The following is a 24,386-nucleotide window of genomic DNA, read 5'->3' as shown; positions in this document are numbered from 1 at the left end:
ATCTTGAGAACATTTTTGTGAGTGCAGTATATTTAATTGTCCTGTCCAAGACTTGCTCTATAGTCTTTATATAATTGGTCATATTAAAAGTGCTATTCGTCATAATAATGTTGCAGTTATTTGTTGGCCCGCTGCTGTAATGCACCTGTCAGAGGCTTGTGGGACAGCTCTCGCCTGGTGTGGATTATGATCCAGCCCAAATTTGAATCCGAGTTGTTAAATCATTCCTCCCGCAGAGCTGCAGCCCAGCCAGTGGGAATACAAGTCTCAATTGTCAAACGGAGCACACTACTGCACACAGCATCCAAGACAGACACTACTTTCACCCCTTAAACACACTTTTAGACGAAATTGCAAGAATACAGGATGGGATATCACAAATATGTCTGAACTGAAACCCCTCAACAGAAATCTACATTTGTTGAGGAGCAAAATACAAGTGAAAAAGGCTTTAATGTCTGACTTCTGAGTCAACAGCAAACATGTTCACCACCACTATGTTCCCAAGAGCAGGAAACAAGCAAGAAATTAACATACTCAGGGCAGAATTTAGCAGATTTGCTGAACTTGAGGCTCAGAAATTCAGTTATGTAAATATGTAAATCTTTAAAAATCCATTTGCAGATGATGTGTTGAGTGAAGCAGAATACTGGTCTGAATGAATTACAGTGCAGCAGTGCACTGAGAGCCAGGTCTGAATCACTTGAAGGGAGAATTTCCCTTCTAATCCCAAAAAAGAAATACTATGGACTTTGGCAGCACATATTTCTGAGAACAAAATGTTTTCTGTGATGAAGATGCACAGAACATCCCATGGGGCTCATCTGGATTTGACAAAATTTGATAAATAGTTTTGAAAGCAAAACAGAGAAGGAAGTATAAATACACAGATGTATGGTTTTACACCGCAGTTTTATGCAAAGGTTTGGGCACACCTTGGCAAATTTTGTTGGAAGTGAAAGATCTAAATACAACCCCTGCAGCAAACACACATTCACAATAAGCCTTTAAATGCTAATGATCTGTTACCTTTTATTTCATGATCTTAGGAAAAACATATTGAGGTTTCTGCCAGAAAAGTTGTTGACCCGGCAGCTGGACCAGTCTGCAGCGACCCATCGGGATTTCTCCCGTTATGCCCGATGGCTGTTCCTGTTCTAACGGTGTTAGCATTGCAACGACCCAGGGCTGAGGGGTCGACAAGAGTTTTAACCAACACATGTCGATCATTATAGCAAGGTTTTAAACCGCGCCACCCCAAATTCCCCAATTCTGAGGCCCGTGTGGCAGCAACTCATTAAAATAGTTGTTGCAATAAAATGATTACATTGCTTTATTTGGTCTCCTTACAAAAAGTGAATTCAAATTGAGAAGCCACAAATATCTACTATGAAGCTACCACAATCCTTTAATCCTAAAATAACCATATAGTAATCCTTTAATATCTGTAATTTTTGATGCAGACAGCTCATGGCACGTCATCATTAACTGCATCACAGTTTTATTCTCTACAGTGTCATGGAAAAACTATCCAGCCATGTTTCCGACAATGCGAAGCGTTTGATAAACTGCTTCAAATGATAATGGCTGCTGACACTATTTCGAGACTGTCAGTCTACTTTGCATCTTAATCAAAAGCCCAGACACATTTGTTGAGTATTTCTGTCCAGTTCCAGACATCTTCCTGCCAGCATTACTGTAACCATTTTCCCTCTGAGGCATCAGCAAGTTGAGCAGTTTTGGTCACTGACGCTGGCAAAAATACCCTAGCAACCACTCTTCAGTTGATCGAATTACAAATATGTCTTTTTCTGGCTGCAGTATTCAAAATTGTGGGCAGACAGTGACTCCAACTCCAAGGTTGATGGGATATATCAAAGCATCTGCTTTCAATATACTTTGAATCCCACATCCACTCTGGCGTCTCCTTTATTCTGTCAGTTACCTGCCATATAAGGAACTCTTTTATAGCCAAAGTAACAAAGGAACAGCTGGAAGCCAAAAATCCCTAGTCACCACAAGGACTGTGTTAGGAATACAGATAACATAGTGAAACTGGGGTTACATACCTCGGGTTTGGCACGCGAAAAGATGGTCCATTTGAGATCAGAAGTCTCCATCTTAGTGTTCATCAGAACCTCTGCGAAAAAGATCAAAAATATCATATCACTCACAGCAGGACACATAAACATGACACTCATTTACATTCAGAGAAACACCCGAATGAATTTAAACATATTCACATAGAGTGAACATATTTCAGTCACAAGCTCTCACTTATACTGGGATTAGGGTAGAAGATGGAGTTTCACCAGTCAAATTACAGCTACAGGAACATTCCCACTACCCTAAAATTGTTTTTCCTCTCATGTTTGTTTTTTATTCCCCCCATGTCCCCACTGTTCGCAGAGACACACCATGCCTGTGGCCGCACTCAACCTGCTGAAAAGAGTCTGCTTTTGTCCACAGAGAGTAGGGACAAGTAGAGGGAACAAGGGTATCAACCACACACACACACACACACACACACACACACACACACACACACACACACACACACACGCACACACAGACAGACCCTTTCACTTTTTTCACATTTTGTTATGTTGCAGCCTAATGCTAAAATCATTTCAATACATTGTTTCCCTCATCAGTCTACACCCAATACCCATAATGACAAAGTGAAAAACATAATTTTTTAGCTTTTTGCTAATTTATTAAAAGAAATCAAACTGAAATATCACAAAGACTTTAGTATTCAGACCTTTTACCATGACACTTGAATTGCAGCTCTGTTTCCTCCAATTTTTCTCATCATCTTTGAGATGTTTCTCCACCCTGATTGGTGTTAACCTGTGGTAAATTCAGCTGATTGGACATGATTTGAAAAGGCACACACCTGTCTATAAACGGTCTCACGGCTGACAGCATATCAGAGCAAAATCCATGAGCAAACCATGAGGCAGAGGGAACGGCCTGCAGAGCTCAGAGACAGGATTGACAGGATGAAGCCAACACTGAATTCTAAGGTAAGTTATGTCTGGAGGTAACCAGAGGAAACCTCTTCACCTGCCCAATACCCTCCCAACTGTGAAGCACTGTGGTGACACCATCATGCAGTGGTGGTGTTTTTCAGCAGCAGGAACAGGGAGACTGGTCAGGGTTGAGGAAAAGCTGAACAGACCAAAGTACAAAGACATCCTTGATGAAAACCAGATCCAGAGCACTCCAGGATCCCCAGATTGGGCTAAAGGGTCACCCTCCAACAGGACAAAAAATCATTGTCCTGTCCATACAAAAGTAGCTCAGGGACAACACTGTGAATGTCCTTGAGCGACCCAGCCAGAGCCCTGACTTGAACCCAATCAAACATCCCTGGAGAAACCTGAAAGTGGCTGTCCACCGACAGTCCCTATCCATCTGACAAAGCTTTATAGGATCTGCAGAGAAGAACGGCAAGAAAATCCCCAAAATCCAGATGTGCAAAGATTGTCACATCATACCCAAGGTACTTCAACCAAGTACTGAGTAAAGGGTCTGAATACTTATGTAAATGTGATATTTCAGTTTTGTCTGTTTAATATATTTGTAACTATTTCTAAAATTGTTTTCGCTTTGTCATTATGGGGTATTGAATGCAGATTGATAAGGGGAAAATGAATTTAAACTATTTTACCACAAGACTGCAACATAACAAAATGTGAGAAAATTGAAGGGGTCTTCCTTCTGAATTTAAGCCCTTCTAATCATGATCTATGATTACAATAGAATTCATTTTATTGTAACAAACAATCTGAGCAGTTGTGCTATGATTCACTATCCCAATAAGGGTCCAGGAGCTAAAATGCATGTAACCTGAAGCACAGTTAGGTTCAGGTGAAGGTACTTCATTTCGAGGGAGGACACCCCCCCCCTCGAGCTGTCTTAGCAGATTGTCTCTGTTAAATGATGACTCATATTTATACTGATGGGGTGAGGTTTCTGTCACACACTGGCTTTTAGAGCGCGACGTGTTTCCCCGCAGAAGCTCATCTCAAGGGTCAGGCAGTTTGGTTTTACCAATAAACAGGATTTAATGCAACTCTCCTGTGCGCCATGATCAAGGAGAGAGGTTGCATGAAAATGGATCCTGGAGGAAATGGGGGTTTCAGTGAGAGTTTATCATTGGGGTTATTAAGATGTTTTGTTGAATTAGGCTACCAATATAAAGTTCGGCAGTAAAGTCAGTATCCCATATCCTCACTAATACACACTCTACACACACACACACACACACACACACACACACACACACACACACACACACACACACACACAGACAAACATAATACTACATCCACCTCAAAAAATAGCATCTTTCCTCTGGTTTCTTTTATGGTTCAATTTTTCTGAAATTGCCGTCTCTACAGGTTTGTATTTTTTCATCACGTCATTGATTTTAGAGATAACGCTTCACATAAAAAATGCCTGAAACCCACTGAAATCTATAATTTAATAATAATAAGACTCAGTTCCTTGTGTCGTTGCCTGTTTATTTAACTGTAACTGGCAAACTCTGTGCATTAATCGGTTTTTACATTCGTTAAAAAATTATCTGAGAAACGTTTCATTCCAAATCCTGGACGTGTTGATTCCAGTTCCTACTTGTTTTGACATGTTGCTTTGTTGTGCATGTGTGTCACAATCAAGTGTCAAGTGATTTTATTTTGTTTCCATCTGTGTTCATACAAATGTGCGACTAAATAGCCCTGTAGTTCTTCCTTAATAGAAGAAGAGACTTCATCTATTGGTTTAATAATGGCATTTGGCTTTTATCAAGTTCCAGTAATACTGGTTTACATTTTCACAGATACAATTTGTTAGGTTACCTTCATGCTGAAAATTAAAATGTATTGCACAGAATACAGTTTACAGTACCTCAACTACAAATGATTCCTACTGTCAAATTGATAAATTCAATTTCATGAACCCAAAGCTTAAGTCATGGAGAAATGGGTGTTCCATTAATTGATTGTTTGATTGACACAACAGTTGATCAGACAGTTTGGTTCCAGCTTTTCACATGTGAGAATTTCCTGCTTTTCTGAGTTGGTTGGAGAAAAAACAGCTTGGGCTTTAGGAAACACTGATGAGCATTTCTCAAAAAAAATAATAGATCAATCGATAGCTCAATCAATAAAATAAAAAAAACAAACAAAACAATTAGTTCCAGCCCTAAAGCATGTTACTTTTATTGCCTGTTCAATGATTACAGTGAGTTTCGTGAGGACTGCACAGAAAGACATGTAGGCATGATAAGATAGTGTTCGAGAAAACCGTTTACACAGAACATTACAAAGATATGAAGGTTGTCAGGGACTTCTTGTGCTCTATGAATATATTTTGCACAACACTGTTCAACACCAACACTTGTAGTATTTTACAAAAATAACTGCAACGCCTACAGTTTCTAATCTCTGTGATCCTGTGGAAATGAGAGGCAATCACATTTACCACTTACCAACCCACACCCCAATGAAATACACATGAAGGCGCAAAAAAATCTCAGAGATAAAACAGAATCTGACTGCCGCTTCCTACTGAGACACATGTTACAGCTGTAGCCGCCCAGAGAAAGACGTCACTGTTCACAACTGATGGACGTTTAATTATTGGTGAGAGATCAGATACCGCAGACAAATGTGGTCTATTCAAGATGGCCCGCACTCAATGTGAGATATTTGGATATTCTGAGCATGTAAAGCAATGCTATTCCTCCTCCAAAATAAAACTTGTTTAACTGCTACACATAAACATTTTAATACAAAACCCATAAAAGAACAAGTGTTGTAAGTGGACAATACCTAGTGTTGTCTATTAAAATCGGAATCTTTATATCCTCCTTTTTTTGCATAATGATTTCAATGATCACTCAATCACGCCCACAGCTGCTCACATTTTAGCTCCTGCTAATTTAATACATTTCCTCAGTGAACAACCCACACACACACACACACACACACACACACACACACACACACACACACACACACACACACACACACACACACACACACACACACACACAAACACACACACACACACGTATGCAAACACAGACATATATATGCACACACAGAGACACAGAATTCATCCCCCTCTCAACCCCACTCTCTGTCATCAAGCCAAATCACTTGAATCTTTCTCGGCGTTCCACCTCACTGTCATTTTCTCGTTCCCATCGTCTGGGTGACCCGACCTCATGCAAAGCATATGAAAGCAATGAGATGACATCACTAATCATCGGTGCTGCATATGCAGCAGGTCTGTCATTATATCACACTGAGAGCTAAATGTTGAATGTAACTTTAATCACTGAATTTTCCCTCTTTATTTCCCCGTTTCTCTTTCACCATCTACTCATTTTACTCTCTCTGTGCAAACTCCCAGTAAAGAAACACAAACACGCTTCTCACCCTGTTCCACTTCAAAACCACAGAAGCCCACCAGCTTTATGACAACAATCTGAGGCAATAAAGAGGAAGAAAAGAAAGTCTTCAGAGAGAGGAGAAAGAGAGGAGAGATGTGGATGAGGAGGATAATTGGGTGGCAATATTCAGGCCGGTGCTTTCCCTGCATTTAGTCTGCCTCGAGTTCACTCCAGCATAATTTAAAACACCTTCATAATAGCCATGCTTCGACGAGGAGACTGCCTGGTCTCCACCTTTCATATGAACACCTGCCTCTTCTTCATATGATGATTTTTTTTTTTTTTTTGAAGGAGTGGAAAAGAAACACCACGCCCCAGGCTTGGTATTCACTGTTTATCGCTGCTCTATCATTAAGGTTTATGAGACAGGATGCGTGAGCGTGAGTGTTTCTATTATGTGCATGCATGGCCTTGCCTTTCACCCAAGCAGATTCAGGCTTAAGCCCTGTTAAAGGAAGCCAGCGTTTCCCCTACATTCTTTCAGAAGCGGTGGCCACCCACCGCCGGAAAATTGCCCCGAGTGCTAGAAAAAATTACAGACAATGAAAATTTCGTCATATGGCCATATTTAAAACCCAAAACAAACAATTGTACAGTAATTACAGTACAATTGTCCACATTAGGAGACACTAGAGGAGTCTAAACTGATACTGGCGCTGGCAAGAAGACTAGGACTGAGCCTTGGAATTACAATTATGAAATAACTCTTTTAAAACATATAATAAATAGGCATTATTAGCCAATTTTTGTTTTCAGTTAAAGACAGTGAGAGGTGAGTCTGAAGTACATGGGTTGACATATCAGTATTAACATGGTATAGTTTTATTTCTCTCATCACAGCATACTGGAAAAGCACAGCAGAGGGAAAAGTACTAAGTTTTCTGTATGAAAAGAAGATAACAATGGAGGGTGTTGTACACGGTTTTCTTTTGAAATGCAAAACCTGACTTTGTATTTTTGACAAAGGGGGACTATACGGCAAACACTACACCCTCATTTTCTGTACAGCTGTTTTCAGGCTTTAGACAAATGACCTCAAAATTCGAGAGCAGGACCCATTTGATCTGAATTTTTTTTATTTTTTTTATGTAACTTCACTTTTGTGTTAACTTCAACACTGTGTGCCATTCCCCTCCCTATTTTCCACTTTCTCTGAGGCTCTGGAGTGTGATAGGGAAATTATAGGCGTACGAACGTTTGCCCTGCTTCAGCTACAATTAGACCTCATTTTAATTAAAGAAACAGAGTGCCAATTACCCTCATACACCTAGAGAAATGGAGACAGAAGGGAATAACAGGGATAATGAAAACGAGAAATGTTAGAAGAGGAAGAGATGTCGGATGGTTTGAGATTTACAGATGACATGCATAAAAACCAGACTGGCTTATCAGTGTATCTGCCAATATTACAGCTACATTCATTAGGCTACTTGCTCTCAGCGTGTATTCCTGGTCGGCTTACATGAAGTCATGACATCTTTGCGTCATTATGATGTCTTTCTGTACACTCAAGCCTTTCCCTATATATCATATCTTCCCAACGTATATTGATACTATTTACATGTAATAACTGAGTAATGTCGAGTCAGTGAAATACGGAAAGTATCTAATCAATACAAGATACGGAGATGTAATATTTCATAAATTGCTAAGCAAAGCAATCACATTTGCTTGAATAGCATGTTTGGGACTTAAAGCTTCTCCCTATGAAGGTCTGACCTGTTTCTTGGAGTAGTGAAATAATTCCTTGACAGGAGAGTTAATATCTTCCAGGTTTCACTCAGAACCTCCTGTGTTTTCAGGGGATGAAACCACCACATGTTTTACATTTTGCAAAGCCAATACCCTGAAATCAGACATGCTTATGGGATGTTCTGGTGCCTCAGGCAATTTGATATCCTCGATGTTTCACATTTGAAATTACAGGAATTCTTCTGCATTCTGGGAAATATGCTCATTTGGACTCTTGCCAAGAATTACATGAGAATATTGAGACCATTCTCATGTCTGGATGGTTAGCTTAGCTTAGCACAAAGACCGAAGGCGGAGGGAAACAGCTAGCCTGGGTCTGTCTAAATCACATGGCAGCTGCTCTAAAGCTCACTAACTAACATGGTTTATCTTGCGGGTTAAATCCAAACATCCGTGCTGGTCGAAGAAGTTTGTTACCTTTGGACAGAGTTAGCCGTTTGCCTCGTTTCCAGTATTTGTGTAAAGCTTAGCTAAACAGCTGCCGCCTGCAGCTTCATGTTTATAGTACAGACATGAGAGTGGTATTCTCTAACTTCTCTAACTCTTGGCAAGAAAGTAAATACATGTATTCATGAAAATGTCAAATTATTTTACCTACCTTTAAAAAAAATTTTTTAGTTTATTAGTTTTATCAGCAACTAGAAAAGTCAGAAAAGTTGTTTTTTTATTCAAATAATTCCTTTACTAATTCATCACCATCATTATACTGTAGGAGTGATTGTCCTCCAGCTATTACTGACCAAAATCTACAACAATATTGTTGGTTAATCTTTAAAAATGCTAATTTTGTATGTCCTTGGCACTCAGGTTATCTACCATAGTGCACATGAAGAATGCAAATGAAAAGAAAATATTATTTTCCTTCACGTGTCAGCTTCCCAGTGTTGTTTTTGTGAGTGTAGGTTAATGTGTGTGCGGACATAAATGGTTAGAAAGATATGCACTCAGTGTGTGTGTGTGTGTGTGTGTGTGTGTGTGTGTGTGTGCGTGCGTGCGCATGTGTATGTGAACCATGTTTGTGTGAACCATGTTTGTGTGTCTTTGACAAGAGTTGTGTCTAGTGAGATTAGACCTCAGCTTCCTGTGGCTCCTGTCCCCTTCCCGTCTCCTGTTCTGGTGGGGGCCGACTGAACCCTACTGTAAAACAAAAGCCTCAGCTACTTTTAGTACATGTCATGGCGTAGTGAGATGAAAGGAGCAAAGGTGAGATGAATAAAGTGTGTTCATCTCTGACACTTCTCTTCTGTCTTGTCTGTGGGGGATGTATATCAGTAAGTGTTGTGGTTGGTCTCTGTCCCGGGACAGGATGTGACCCAGTTAGGGAGGAAGCTTCATACTGGACAGAAACCAAAGATGCTACTGGAGAGGATCAACACTGCTGTGAATCAAAGTGACTGACCTGAACCACTGAGGATTGAGCAGAGGTCTACGAAACCTGACCTCTGAATGTTTTGGATTAGGTTTACACAGCCAGCACAGACTCACTAGACAGAATCATTACATTAATCATTTACAGCCGAAGATGTGTTTTCTTTCTGTCTCGAGTCCACACTACAGAGCTTGTATGAGGGATCTGGTGACTTCTCTTCCTCAGCTAATAATAAATTCAGTACAACACTTCAACTTTTTCAATTTCTAGTCTGTTGTTGTTGATCTGATCACCTTTTAATCTTTTTTAATTCTTGCTCAGTGTCGAATACAAACACACCTGTGCATCATAACAGCAGATAGGCTTTAACAAAAGCTTCTCCCTGGTGTTCGAACACAAAACAAATATAAATTTATACAGATAGGCGCATGTATGAATTATTGTTATTCCCTTTTAATTAATTGTGGTTAAGTAGAAGGAAAAACTGTAGCATTATTCGAGTCACACACGTTCACAGAAAACATTTACTTTAGTCAGAGTGGTATAAAAGGTTTTGACCTTCACACAAAATGAGAGGTCAAGGTTAAGAGGATATGAGACATCGACTTGGTCCGGCGCCTTTTTATATTGCCGCCTACGCGTTGCGAGTTTTGACCTGTGGTGTCAACTGCTGAACAGCACACAGGCATCTTGGACTCTTAACAGCATTTTTCCCCCTCAGACAAACAAAAAGCACATACTTTAGCTGTGAGGTGAAAGATACTCCCAAAGAGACTATGCTAGATGAATAATGAACATTATGTATAGAAAGGTGACATGTAGGAACGTCTGACACTAGATACAAACTCATTATAGGAAGTGTTTGCCTTACACATTTGTGTACGACAGGAACAGGCTGATATTTGGATGGAGAAGTAAAAGCAATAGATTTTTTTAATAAACATTTAATTCCCAACAGGACATTAAGAATGGAAGAAAAACTTAATTTTTCTGGTTCATCATCCAGTATTTTTAGATTCTTAGAGAGTCACAAGTAGACACACTAAAGAACTTCAAACTTTAAACACATATTTAGCTGAACCATAGCATAATTGAATTAATTGCCTTGTATTACAGCATATTTCAGCTTTTTGGGTGTATTGATCTGCCACTGAGTGAATTCACCTCCCGCTACTTCCAATTAGGGGCACTGCTTTCTCAAGCCCTCTTTAAAAATAACCCCACTGTCTGGCTTCTTGAGAACATTGTTGCAGGCTACACCAACTCCCTGGTGGCTTCCTGATACAGAATCCTATAAGAAGAGGAATGAATTACAAAGGAAAACTTAAAAAGACCTCTTTTTCTTTTCTTTAAAAAAAAAAAAAAGTCATTAAATTTTGAGAGGGTATACTGCACTTTTCACTTTTCAAAACCACTGCATTTCCACAAGCAATGCTGATTTGAAATAAAGAGTACTGTAAGGAAAAAAAGAAGCAGGAGTTGAGATGATGTCTAAATTACAGAGCAGACAAGCCAGGGCTGTGTGATCTCTTGGTGTTTGAGGTAGGCCATTAGATTCATCATTTTCACTGTAATCTGGAGACTAATTATTATTATGAAACTCCGTGAGTCGAGCTGCAACTAGCAGTTATTTTCATTATCAATTAATTGTTTTGTTCATACAATGTCATAAAAGGTATTCCATTTACAATTAATGGTGACAAAGAAAAGCATCACATTAGAGAAGCTGGAAACAGAAAATGTAATTTTCCACTTAAAATTACTGAAATTACTAAATGAATTTGATTATCAAGTCACCAATAAATCTTCTGTCAATCAATGAATCAAGTCATTACAGCTATGTCTACAATATTTTATCCCTTCTACACCAGACTCCTCTCACACATTTTTCATTCTCCCATTATTGTTTCGGCTCATTTTCTCTCCTCCCTCATCATCCTTTATTTCTTTACCTTAAATTCCAGGTCTCAGGCCACATCCACACTACTACATTTTCGTTTTGAAGCGCATCTCTTTTGCTACGTTTTTGCCTCCTGTCCACACTACTCCGCCGTTTTCGAGCACCGAAAACGGAGACATGAAGCACTGCTGGCCCCCTTTTAGTTTGAAAACGCTGGGGTTGCGCTGTAGTCTGGACGGGCGAAAACTGAGACCTTTGGAAACGATGACGTGGACACCCGCTGTCGCTCCCTGATTGGTTCTCAACAGCCTCCACTACAAGTGGTGAAAGCGACATGGATAAGAAATTACAAGCGTTATTGACCTCAATGTTTTTGCTAGCAGCTGTTTTCTACATTTTAACACTGCAGCTGTCTTTGCTGTTCCACGCTTGTAGTATTTTTTGCAACTAATCAACTGCAGACTAGACAATCTGCTTCCTTTTTACACCGGCTCGCGCATGCCCAGTGTACATGATTGCTCAGGTATGTATGCGTTTTCAGGTGAGATAATCTGGACGGAGAACGTTTCAGGGTTAGGGTTAGGGATCATTCACGTTTGCAAACGCCGTCTTAAATTGAAAACATAGTAGTGTGGACATAATCTCAGATGATAGTTATCATAAACCACATGCTTCTCATTTTAACTAAATCAACTAAATGTGTAAATTGTAAAACTAAATAAATATACAAAGATATTTCCCCGCCATACATTTTTTGTGTTGTTTAATTTCCTTCACTACACTAAACGCTACCTGTTCTTGCTGCTGTAGTTGGGAGGAGGAGAGTTCCTTAAAATGTTGGTCACATGTATTGATTAGTGTATTCAGAAAAATACGATACTGCATGTCCACAGTGCTGCCGGAGGTAACTGAATCGAGGAAATATACTTTAATTGTGCTATATTATTTCATAGGCAAAAAGCATGCAAACATAGTGATACAAGGAATACCTTGTTTTTGCGAGCTGCACACATCCTCTAATCTTCGACCTCGTGCTGTAGCCTCTGCTCAACTTAAAAAGAACATATATCATTTCTTTTCAAAGACCTTGACACTAAGAGATTGAAAGGCAAGTGCCTTGGTAAATAGATGTGTACTGCACAGTACATTTCAGCACTTTGGTTTCTTTTAAAAGACAATTTCTGTTTCTGTTCTTTAGAAGCGTGTTTCTGGTAAAAGGTTTTACTTTGTGGGATGCCGTCAAAGGCTATCATCTGTACAACTGCAGAGGAGAGGAGAAAATGACGTAAACAAAAACTCAAACCTCATCAAGAAAATGTTTTTTTACAATGGGAAAATGACACACGAGACAGTTAACATGTGTGATCAGAGTTGCCAGAAGACACAGCACATTTCAACGTCAGGCTGCAAACAGGCAAATGTTGTGTTTGTAACATAACAGAAAAGATCATCTATCATCTTTCAAAGACTTCTCACATAAAGCTTACACTCCATTCAGGCTGACACAGCGACACAGGTTAAAACGACGTATAGTGGTGTAAGATAAAAACTGTGTTTTTTACTACAGCGCCAAGATCCTCATGAACCAAATTCAGGTCTGACTTAATACAGACACTTCACTGCTCTATGCCTGGGAGCTACAACACATTATCACACTGTGGTCAAAGCTGCTCTCGAAAAACCAACTAGCCTAAAGTTAAGCTATCTCCTTTATAGAAGGCTGGAGGGCAGCTGATTGTCTGCGAGAGCCAGAGAGCTGAGCTATGTGTCATCACTGAAAAAGCACCATGGGAAAGTGCAGGTTATGTGCTTGTTTTCAAACACTTTCTCGATCTCTTCTTGAAAGGGGAAATTCACCCTCCCGTCTTCTGCTGTCTACAGAGGAGCTGAGGTCGGGGTCAGTGACAGGCTGACACCCCTGCAGGACAGACACTCCGGAGTCACGCAGAGCCGAAATCTGGGATGATCTTCCTAACCAGCAGGGGAGACTCCCACACCCGTGTTTGCTCTGTCTTTCAATAATTAGACCAGAGAGTTTGCCAGTTAGATAACTATAGATTAATTACTAGCATGGTAGTCTCTTGTGTCATTTAATCATGAATATAAAAGCCTGGGATCCACTCCAACATGTTATAATCTTCATCTCCAGGGCTGAGACCATATATCATACTATACAGTTGCAGCAGCAAAATGAACTCCCATTTCATGGCATGTGAACTTCCAAAATAATATTTAACAGGTGACCTATCTTATTCAAATGAGGCTTGATGAGAAACCCACATAGCTCCATCTACTGCTGTGATGCATCTAACAAATTCTCCATGAGCCCCAAAAATGTCTACTGCTGTACTTAAAACAGAGTTTTTATCAAAGCCTTTACTAAAGCGGAGTCTACAATTCATTTTGGGGGGAAAAAAGAAATATTTTGCCAAAGAAAAGGCACGTACACACACACACATGCAGATTTCAGTGACTAATCTGCTGTGGGAGGTGGACAGCATGAAGCTAGCAGTGCAGACTCCAGCTAAATAAACCATCTAAGGATTGACACATCTGAGTAGAGATACAAGAGAACAGACACTCTGCGAGAATTTTCTCTTTTATTCTGACACATCACACTTTTTCATATTCAACCAACAACAGACGCACTGAGAGCTAATTCTCCTCATCAGTCTATGCATCGCTCCTAAAAGCCTGGCGACTGGGTCTTTGTGTGGCGGTGACCAATATATGCCACATCTACATATAATAAAAAAAAAAAAAATCTACTCATCTTCGGATGTGAAGCCATTTGTTAGAGTACAAAGAGCATCATTTTCCCCCTTCAGCCATTTTGTGTTTTCAGCAGGGGGTGGATTCAGTAGTTTACAAACTGTTTGAATTTCAGTACCACACTTTTGTAATATAATGACTCTTCTTCAAAGATTGGATAGGGTTGAGTGGAGATAGCAATCCGTTGCAATTGAAGCAATGGTGATATGAGGGAAGGCAAAAAGAGAGAACATTTTGTGTTCAGCACTCCTTTAAAATAAAGACAGGCAGCTGCCAAAAAAACAGTTTTTAATGCTTCTTTACCTGAACTGACCTGTTCCTTTTCGGAGCATGACTCCCTCTTAAAGCTCTAAGCTGTGTGCAAGCTGTAGGAGGGTAGCTAGCGCGCAAGAATGTCTCTGTTATGCCGTATATAGCAGAGCCCACTTGGTTCAGTGCGGTATATGAAAGCAGGCCCTGGGAGACATACCGAGGCTGTGTGCATGCATGAAGGTGGAAGCGAATGTGCACGTGTTCTCTAGGCTGACGTCGAAACCAAGCGAGTTGCATTTTAACTTAAAACCGGCATATCAAACACAAGATGTAGGTCAACCTGTGACGCAGGGTGGAAAAATATCCCAGACTCGAATCGAAAAACGTCTACTGATGGTGCACGCTTCGAGCAGAGAAATTTTAACATCTAGGTTGCCTTTTTTAATCAATTCTTGCACATCCAGCCTCAGACGTCTCTCCAGCCTCGTGTTGCCTTTTTTTTCCCCTTCAAGATCTCCTTCTATTTTTGAATGTAACAACAAAAACATCTCAAGGCATAAGACAACAATGGCATATAGAAACGCTTCGCAAAAAAAAAAAAAAAAGAAGAAATTCCAATACAATGCTCAGTGTGACTCAAATAATGGCTGTGATTAGTGCACAAGAGAAATGAGAGAGATGGACCTGAGATAAATACCTCCTTCTCTGTTGTTGTCCTCTAATTAAAGGCCTTTTTAATCCCTTCATTATAAATCACATATTCAGCCTATCACATATACAGTATCTCACACATCTCGCTGCAGGTGTGTATGATTACAGAATGCAAATAGGCAATACACATACTTTGCTCATTATAGAGTGAGCAGACATGCACATACTTGCACCCTCCTTGCCCTTCCTGCACTTGCTCTTTCGGTTTCGTTGACTCATGCCGGTCTCCCCATTTCTCCTTGACTCACTTCAAAGAGAACCCCCATCCCTCTAAAAGTGCCATTCTCCTTGGTGCTTATGGCTGATAGGCTGTGGCCTCATTCCCTCTCCGCTGCAGCCTGTCCCCATTGTGTCCCACTCTCAGCGAGTAGCGTGTGGGTGGAGGACAGACTGGCTCTCCAAAGTGAATGCCTGACATGGATGTATGGGCTGGGGGTGTATCCTCTCACCGAGCTAAACTATCATCCACCTGCAATTCCCGGCTGCCATATGCATCCTTCGCTGAGAGGGGGAAAGGAAGAGAGAGACAGGGACTGAGAGTACTTGTGGCACTCGGATGCCTGTTTAACTCTTGAGGAAACTAATCATCGGATTGAGGTGCTGAGGATGATGGGCTACAGGCTTTCAGAGAGGGGGGGAGGTTGCTTTAAATGCAAATCCCTTTCTTATAAAAATCGGTTCCGTTTAAAAGGATTTCTGGGAAACGATCCACATTTCCACGGCAGGGGAGACAGTCAGCAAGAGAAAACAGCATAGCACCAGTCAAACATCAAGGAGACAGAGGACGTGGAAAGAGTAGCAAAAGAAAAGGCTACATGTCTTTGAAAGAAGGGATTGGGGCTCAAGTGAGGCCTCCAAGATAAAAACATCCTTTCTGCATTTGAGACACTTAGTGAGTTTTAGTTTAGATTGTGGGGCATTACGTTATTCATCATGCTAGTTATGCCATGGAGGAGTCAGGAGGTGATAGAATAAATAGCAGACCGTGTACCAAAATGTGAGAACTCCGTTTCTGAGAGTTTTCGAGGGTTGATCCTAATCTTGCCTTCCACCTAACAGCAGTCTACTATCAGCAGATAATATAAATATATTCAGAGGCCTGTTACATTCTATTTAGCAGCCTGGAGATTAGCAACCGGTGAGTGTTGCAGTATTTGCTTAAGGCGAGCGACAGATGTGTGTCGGCCTACCTAGCTGCCTCAATCCAATTCAAACTGTAGCGCTGTACAAAGCTTTTCAGTCAGCCTGTGCTTGTGGGAAAATTTGGGAACCTTTGTCAACGATATATCAGCTCTTATAATGGCAATTATGGACCATGGATTTTTATTTTAACAATATGTTTTAAATCATGTGACTCTAATGGAAACGTGAATTTATTACTCTGTTATCTCATTACTCCCAATTTGCCCCGAGTCCATCTACTTTGCTGTGTGAGCTCACTGTTCAGAATAGAGGCGGCACATGGATCATTTCAAGTGCCGAGCAAAAGATTAACGTCACCTCTTTGGTAAAGGGTTGCTTTGGTTTGAGAGAGAGTGATTACGGAGCAAACCCGGGCTGTATGTAAACTTTGAAAAAGACAGGGCGACACTTCACCCGTCTCTCCATCAACACAAGCTAAAAAGTGCTGTTGGTGTTTTTCAATCCAACAACAAGACATGACCATGCTGAGCAATTACACTGGCAGCTGCTCTCTCTTGTCGCATTGTGAAAAGATGACTTGTAAAACAGCTGCAGTAACGTACCATGTTGGAGAAGAGGCCCTCCCCAGTGCCAATGCAAAGAAAGATGGATTTACAAAGCTCTTCTAAACTATATGCTCTGAGTACAAGCCAAACATAAACAAATTTGCTCAAGAGACACTGCTTTAACTTGACAGCACGGCTCAGCAGACAATCACACATCAACATCAGAATCTCAGCTATTTCTCCACCATTACTAACCTATGGTCAAGTTGCATGAATACATGTAACAACAGCCTTTTTGGGGATTTCAAAGTGTGTTTCTGTCCACCTGGTTTTATGCACTTTTTCAATTTGCACGAAAAGAAAAGTCATCACGGTGTGATGTTAAAAAAACAGATTTGAGTTGAAATATCACAAAAAAAACATTTGTACACTTGGCTGAGGTGGAAAAAGTGGTGTATTAATGAAAGCAAAATCTGACAAAGTGCAACAAGAACAGACTTAGCAAACGAATGATCATGAAGCATGTGATTTATTTGTCACTGAAGCTTCTGCTGCACTTGAGGGACGAAAAACTGCAGCAAAGAAAAATCTTTGGTCTGTATGGACCAATAAGGAGACTATAATCCTCCTCAAATGAATGCATTTAAAAACAAACATAAAAGCCCTATTTCCATCATGTTTTCCACACCGTTTCCATTCGCTTGGGGTTGTACTGCTGCTCTGTAATTACATCATCTTTTGCACCCTCTTCTCCTGCAAGAGTGTCACGCCACCTCACCTGCTGTTTATCGTGCGGAAAACCACAGTAGCTGATGGAAAGCAAATAAATACATGTTTTCTTTTGCCAATTCTTTGTGAAAGTTTAGAAGGACACTGGACTGCTGATATTAACTCGTTACACCTCAGATGATCACACAGGTTACTCAGTGGCACTATCTTTCTAAAATGCTAACAAGCCTTGGACACGAGAGAGAACATGACTTCTGACAATAGTGTCGATCATTAAAGCTTTGGACCTGAACAGGTGGAAGAGACTGCAGTGCTTTGTTGCTGGGTGCATCTTTCCATTGGTAAAAGAGAGAAAATGTATGTGCGAGGAATAAAGAGGGGCAGGGAGAAAAACAAAATGGGTATTTTATAGGCTGAGCCTATGTGTGGGAGGATAGGGAATCTTTATAGCTTACATTTATAAATTCAAATATGTTTTAAAATTGTAGTAAGGCTACATTAGTCAGACTTATTAATACTGGATAAAACGCTCTGCCTTTTCAGTTTAAGGCCTTGGTTATACTTTTCTGTACATGATACATTTTTTATATGCAAAGCCGAGGCGGTGTAAGAGAGTTTGTTTTTTCAGTGCGAGTGGGTCTGTGTGTGCATATGTGCGTATGCGAGTGACAATGTGTGTGCATCCTCGTTACTAATTTCCACCCAAAGGTCGTTATTAATTTCCAGCCAAAGTAATTATCTGATCAAGAGGTCTGTGTTTTAATCTTCATGCAGACAGAAGGAAGAGAGATCCATGCGCTGAACGAGCAAGTGGTGTGTGTAAGTGAGTCATTTATCCTTTAGTTGGAAAAGGAGGAGAGATTTGGCAGCTGCGAGCTTCATCTGCCCTCCCATCAGTTCATTACAGGAATCCCTACTCGGTGGAGAACAAGGGGGAGGATGATCCAGAGTGTGCAGAGAGAGGAGCGGGCCATTACCCAAGACATGGAAACCAGACATCTTGTTCACACTTGGCAAGACACAGATGTTCTGGAGTCAGTCGACGAATGCGCTACAACCCCACAGCCCCGTCTATGCAACTGTTCTCCGCATCGTGCCAGTGCAGCACCTATTCAGAACCAGAATCTTGTAAACATCAGCAAGAAAGCCAAGTCATCTGTGACTATTCTAGAGGATTTTCTATGGGACATGTTTGATCATTCTGCGAGCAAAAACCTGCAGGACATCACTTCCCACACATAGATCTGAGGCTAAGTATCTCCTATGTCCCTGAAAAAAAAGATCTGAAAAGAACTAAAACTCTGAGTTAAGTCAGATGTCAGGTGCTGTGCTGTCAAACCTGCAGCTGTAGAAGAAGCCGCAGTTCCACAAATGGCCTGATCCCTGGCTCCCAGAAACCTCTGACCAAAATTAAGTGTCTGGGAAAATCCCAGACTTCTCTGTTGAAATACAAAGTCAACAATGTTTTTCCCGCAAGAATTCAGACTCTCAGTAGCTGCGGTAATTTAACATCTTCTACTGATGGGTGTGTGTGTACAAATGGCAAATCCAAGTTTGAACCTCTGTGAAAATCATGGGTGATGTCACATATGCTACATGCATGTGGTTGTACAGTCTATAGTAGAAGCCATACTGTAAGTGCCCCCCTGTAGGAAGAAAGTATAGCGGATACATAGCGTCCAAACCAGATGCAGCTGACAGATTTGTGTTCCTGCTACTCAGTGTATGTTAAATCCTGTGTGTTCATGGTATTCCTGTTTACAACAAGTACTGACTGGAATGAGCAAACTTGGGGAAAAGGTTCATTGTTAAAGTGCTAATTGTTTCCAGGCAAATTTATTTATTTTTAGGTTACAAAGCCGCTACCTCACATAGCAGCACATGTGAGAAATTAGCCAGAGAAATAGATGCTTTATATTAATGTTTGGTCTTTATATATGTTCATTGTTTTTCATTTAACTACACTAAATAGTGAGAGAAAATTACATCTATAAAACATGCTGATCAGACCATAATAATGCACCACAACTTTGAGCAGCTGTGTCTAAGCTCACAAACAGTACTAACCAGAAAAAAAAACCCTGATGGAGAATAAAGAGTAGCCTTCACAGAAGCAGTGTGCAGCCTACACAGCAGTAAGGTACTTTGAAAAACCCTGAGGTACAACATCTCTTAAAGAAACCCAGTTGTGATCCTTTGATCCTCAGTAAACACAGGCCTATTATTTCCAAAGACCATTTTCCATCAAAGGTTTTAAAGAAAGTTGTATCAGCAACATTCTCAGGAAACTCAAATCAGTTTTTACTTCACTCCTTGAAACTGAAACTTCTCTATTAATGTCACAAAAAAAGAGAGACGTGGCAGGAGATTAAAGACGAATAAACACCTTGCTCAAACTCACTCCTCCACCCCTGCAATAAGCAAATCATCCAGACATTGGCCTTGTTGTTACACCGATGATGCGGCACTATGCTCGCCTGTAAAACCAGACAATTTGAAAGCAGCATTTTTCTTTTTAACATTGTGACAGATAATTTCAGTCTTATTTGTCCCTCCAGGCTTCACAAAGCTGATGCAGGCCAATTTGCCCATTAATGTCAAATCTGCTGCCAGAAAATATAAATTATGTTCCAGATTATATATCTGATACAAAGCATTAGAGGTTATTCCTTAAATGTAAAACGTAAAAGCTAAATTGCATCATGTAGATCTCTACATCACCCCAACAGAGATCACTCCAAACCCATATTAGCCTCAATGCACTAAATGTTTTAGTATTGATTTTAGGGTAAGCTGGTTTAGGGCCCCCCCAGGAAGCAGCCAAGTAACCTATTGATGGCTTTAAGAATGAAAACTAATAGTAACACTGTCTTAGATATGCCCTTCCTGAAAATATCACGTGGATAAAATCAATATCTTAGTCATTTTGTCTCTACTTCTCGTTTCTTTCAAAATACTAAACTAAATAACCCACTGCCTGAAGAAGAAGGAGAAAAAAAACACACTTCCTCTGAACGTTTCCACATTGACATTCATATAGGGATTGGTGCTGTGCCTGTAACATACAGTGCTTGTAATCAGTGAGGTTGCAGTCATATCTATACTTCTATGATTATTCTCAAGAGATTTAGGTCAACTTCTTGTGTGATGCTTTTAAAATTCCTTGTGGTTTTAGTGCACTTACTCTTGGTATGGAACAGGATGTAATACTAATTGGACATCTCACTCAGCCATGTAACCACAGAAAACAAGTCTTGGCAGCATTTGAAGAAAAAAAAAATATCCAGACTCACCTTCCTCTGCAGAAGCCAGATGAGCCCAGTTCAGGAAGATGTACCCCAGCAGGACGATGCTCCAGTATGTCAGCTCCATATTGGCGTTACCAAATGATAAAAAACTGTTGTGTTTAGACTTGAATTAAAAATCAAGTGGCACTGGCAGCTCGGCTGTGCACTCACTGACCGCAAACCAGTCCGCATTTAAAGTGGACTTCAGTTCAGAGAGCCTCACACTGTGGTCAAAACACTGCAGCAGAAAAACACACTCAAGCTAAGTGCAGTTGTCAGTGGATTGTGAACATACAGCCCAGTCTGATGCAGCTCCTTAAACAGCGACTGTTACCGCTGGCAGACTGGAAACTTCTCCGTATTGTCCAACTTTGTGTTGTGGTGAGAGTGTAGGCTGAAAACAACAATCAGAAACAAAGCACCGTGTCGCAGCTCTGTAACACCTCAGTCCTCTGTCAGCACAGGGAATGCATGGCTGAAACTTGTTGTATCCTCGGCTTTAATAAGCTCTTTGTGCTCCACACGACTTCTACCAAATTCCCCCCTTCAGCTCGATGACCGAGCAGGTTGAATCCGCAACCAGGGCACCTCACTGCACATCTGTTAGTTGCAGAGATAATCCTCATTATCAGTCGGTTTATATCTTCTTCCGAATATTCTCGTCATGTTCGGCAAGCAATCCGCTAAAGTATGTTTTGTTTTCTTTTTTCCCACTCGCTTCAAGCACCAGACTATTTTGGCTGCGGGGAAAAAAATCCACGAAAGGTGGAGGGGATTTTGCGCGACAGGTCTAGGCTGGCCCGGTTTTACAGGAAAAATTAAGACTGAAACTGGAGGAAAATGTCTCTTGTCTGGTCTCTGTTGGAGTGAGCAGGCTGGACGCAGAGCAGGTATTAAAAGTTGGGCTGTAAAGTAGCTCGTAGGGATGACTACTGTGAGCTGGTCACCGAGGATTTCACTACCGCATCAAACCCCGGAGTCGAATGGCACCGGGAAGCTCCGCCCACTCCCGTTTCCATAACAGCAGAGTCAAAAGCACGTGATAAGACACAGAAATTCCGGAGAGCGCCTTCAAAATAAACCCTACATTACCAAAAATTTGAAAATTAGTAAATCTCCTACAATTAAGGATTAAAGACACATTTCAGTCCGTTGTATTTAATTGGTGGTTTTGTTTTCTCAGAGTGACACTTCATTCTGTCGGATATTCATGCTCATACTATGTCTAGGCATGATAGGTATACTCATAGATGGGTTAGTTAGTGGGACTACCAAGCACAGGCCTAGGTTCCTGAGGAGTCAAGGGTGCTCTGTTCTTCACCTTCAAAATATCGCAAAATGAGACACAAAACAATCATAAAGACATGCAAAACCGAAACAAAGTGGCTCAAAACTACCACAATGAGACACAAACATCAAAGAGGCACAAACTATCACAGACAGATCCAAAACAACTACAAAAAGATGGAGAACTACCACAAAGAGGCATAAAACATAAAAGAGATGGAAAATGAACATGCCACACTACTGTTTGGAATAATTCATGCCAACTTTACCATATCATCTTCAACCTATGTGCTGGTTCATGTAGACTAAAGGACTTGAGTCTATGCAATGTCAGGTCATTCAGATCAAACCATTGGTCATATAAGTCAACGCAAGCTCCACAAGGACATGTCTGTGCTTCTGAGAGTTGTCATAAATATTCTTATCTATAACCTTGGAGAAAAGATTATGTATCCAGGAGCAAGCCCTCATTGTTCTTCTCTGTCTCAAATACAAGTGTTGTTTAACCAAATAGAGCTCTCAAGTTTTTTTTCCACGTGCAGCACACTACAGGTTGGAACACAAAAGGCAAAGAAAATATGCTTTTATTTTGACAAACGATTCGCTCAACGTCCGGTGATAATTACACAGTTTCTGATTGTCCTGACTCAAAAATAACAATTAAGTCGATCCTGTCTACAAGTACTGGCATGCTGTTCCAGTAAACTGTCCTGAAGATGAAACCTGCAGGTTGAGTGCAGTGTGCCAGTGTTGGCCAGTAGATAAGCAGACTGTGTATCTGTTCCTTATACTGGCCAAATAACAACTACGTCTTTACTAAAATAGGTCTGATATAACATTTAATGATTCCCAATTAAGGGGCAACTGGGAGCCATAGAGCTGCACAATTGGAGAATAAAGGCCTTCAAGGACAGGGCTGATAACCTCTGACACTTCTGACCAGACATAGCCCACAATGTGTGCTCTCCAGTTGAGGTCAAAGAAGCTGGAATCTGCAAAATACGGATAAGACTTAATGAGTGCGTCACTCACCTCATGATGCAACCTTGCTGCCATATTGCCTTTAGGAGATACCCGCTTTCTAGCTGTATGCTGAAAAAATATACATTGAGCATTATTAGCATTTCCAGCATTAGAAAGCATTAGCTATCATGCATTTTTGCCACTTCACTGGCCATTTTGAAACTTGTATGATTTATGACATCTCTCTCTGAAATGTCCGTATTTTTCTGCAATACCCATTCTGAACACTGCATATTTTAATGAGAGTCATAACATTACTGATTCATTACATCAGTATTGCAGTGCGCAGCCTATTTTCTTATTTAATTAATGAGTGTTTTCCTCAAGGGGAACTGAATGGGATCACTTTTTGAAGAAGATCTGGGAAAGACAGCAGCATAAACAAGAGAAAATGCAAATTTTAAGTTTAAATGACAAAATGTAAACAAGGCATTAGCAATTCAAGCACACTAACAAGGCCATACCAATGTTTAATTTTGGCAAGGCAAGACCAGTGTTTCTTGTTCTCTGGGTTCAACTTGTTTTGTTATGTATTTTATTTTGTTTAATATCAGAATAATTGGGTGAAACATTCAATTTATCCATCCTATTGACATCATCACATGGTGCTAACACATGGTGTAATACTGTAAAATTTGACACATCAAAGTAATAAACAAATCCCAGAATGAGGAATATGAAAATGTACAAACTATAGACTATATGGTGAGATGTGTGGCACAAGGGAATGCGTTTTATTCTTATATTTCTGCTTTACTCAGCATCAACACTTCTTTATCTTAGTGTTAAGTGTGATCAATTATAGAAACAGCACAGTTAGGATTTGTCCTTGATTTTATGATGCCTGCGCTCTCTTCCTACTATACTTTTGAGCTCAACTGAAAATATTGCATGGACACTAATTCTAACAATCAATATAGAATTATCCTGGTTATATAATCAATAGGAAAAAGAAAAAAAAAGAAAAGCTCATCCCAACACTTTGACAGTGCCCACTGCACTCCTCTGTTCATATGTTAGTGTGTTAGACAAGTGGATAGAAAAACTCAAAACAGTATCATAAGGATGATGCTTAAGGGTTTGCAACTCACCAAAGCTGTCACATTTGCCGTATGCAGTGCATGAAATTCTTCTTCATAAGCTTTAA

General features: G+C 40.4%; 1 protein-coding gene across 2 annotated transcripts in view; it reads right to left on the bottom strand.

The window, feature by feature from the left end:
• ephb4a (eph receptor B4a) overlaps positions 1 to 21,902 on the bottom strand; it is a 37,304-nt gene extending 15,402 nt beyond the window's left edge. For both annotated transcript variants that reach the window (XM_023421481.2, XM_087178001.1), the window contains exons 1-2: positions 20,936 to 21,902; positions 2,070 to 2,140 (exon numbers count right to left, since the gene is read on the bottom strand). In XM_023421481.2, coding sequence (XP_023277249.1) covers positions 2,070 to 2,140; positions 20,936 to 21,014 — 150 coding nt within the window. In that variant the 5' untranslated portion in view covers positions 21,015 to 21,902. The remainder of the gene's footprint in view (positions 1 to 2,069; positions 2,141 to 20,935) is intronic.
• Positions 21,903 to 24,386: the final 2,484 nt, after the last annotated feature.

Source organism: Seriola lalandi, unplaced genomic scaffold (genome assembly GCF_002814215.2).
Source record: "Seriola lalandi dorsalis isolate HSWRI2012SDOR001 ecotype SW California unplaced genomic scaffold, Sedor1 jcf7180002054672, whole genome shotgun sequence".
Taxonomy (NCBI): Eukaryota; Metazoa; Chordata; class Actinopteri; order Carangiformes; family Carangidae; genus Seriola; species Seriola lalandi.
This window is presented reverse-complemented; position numbering and strand designations above follow the sequence as displayed.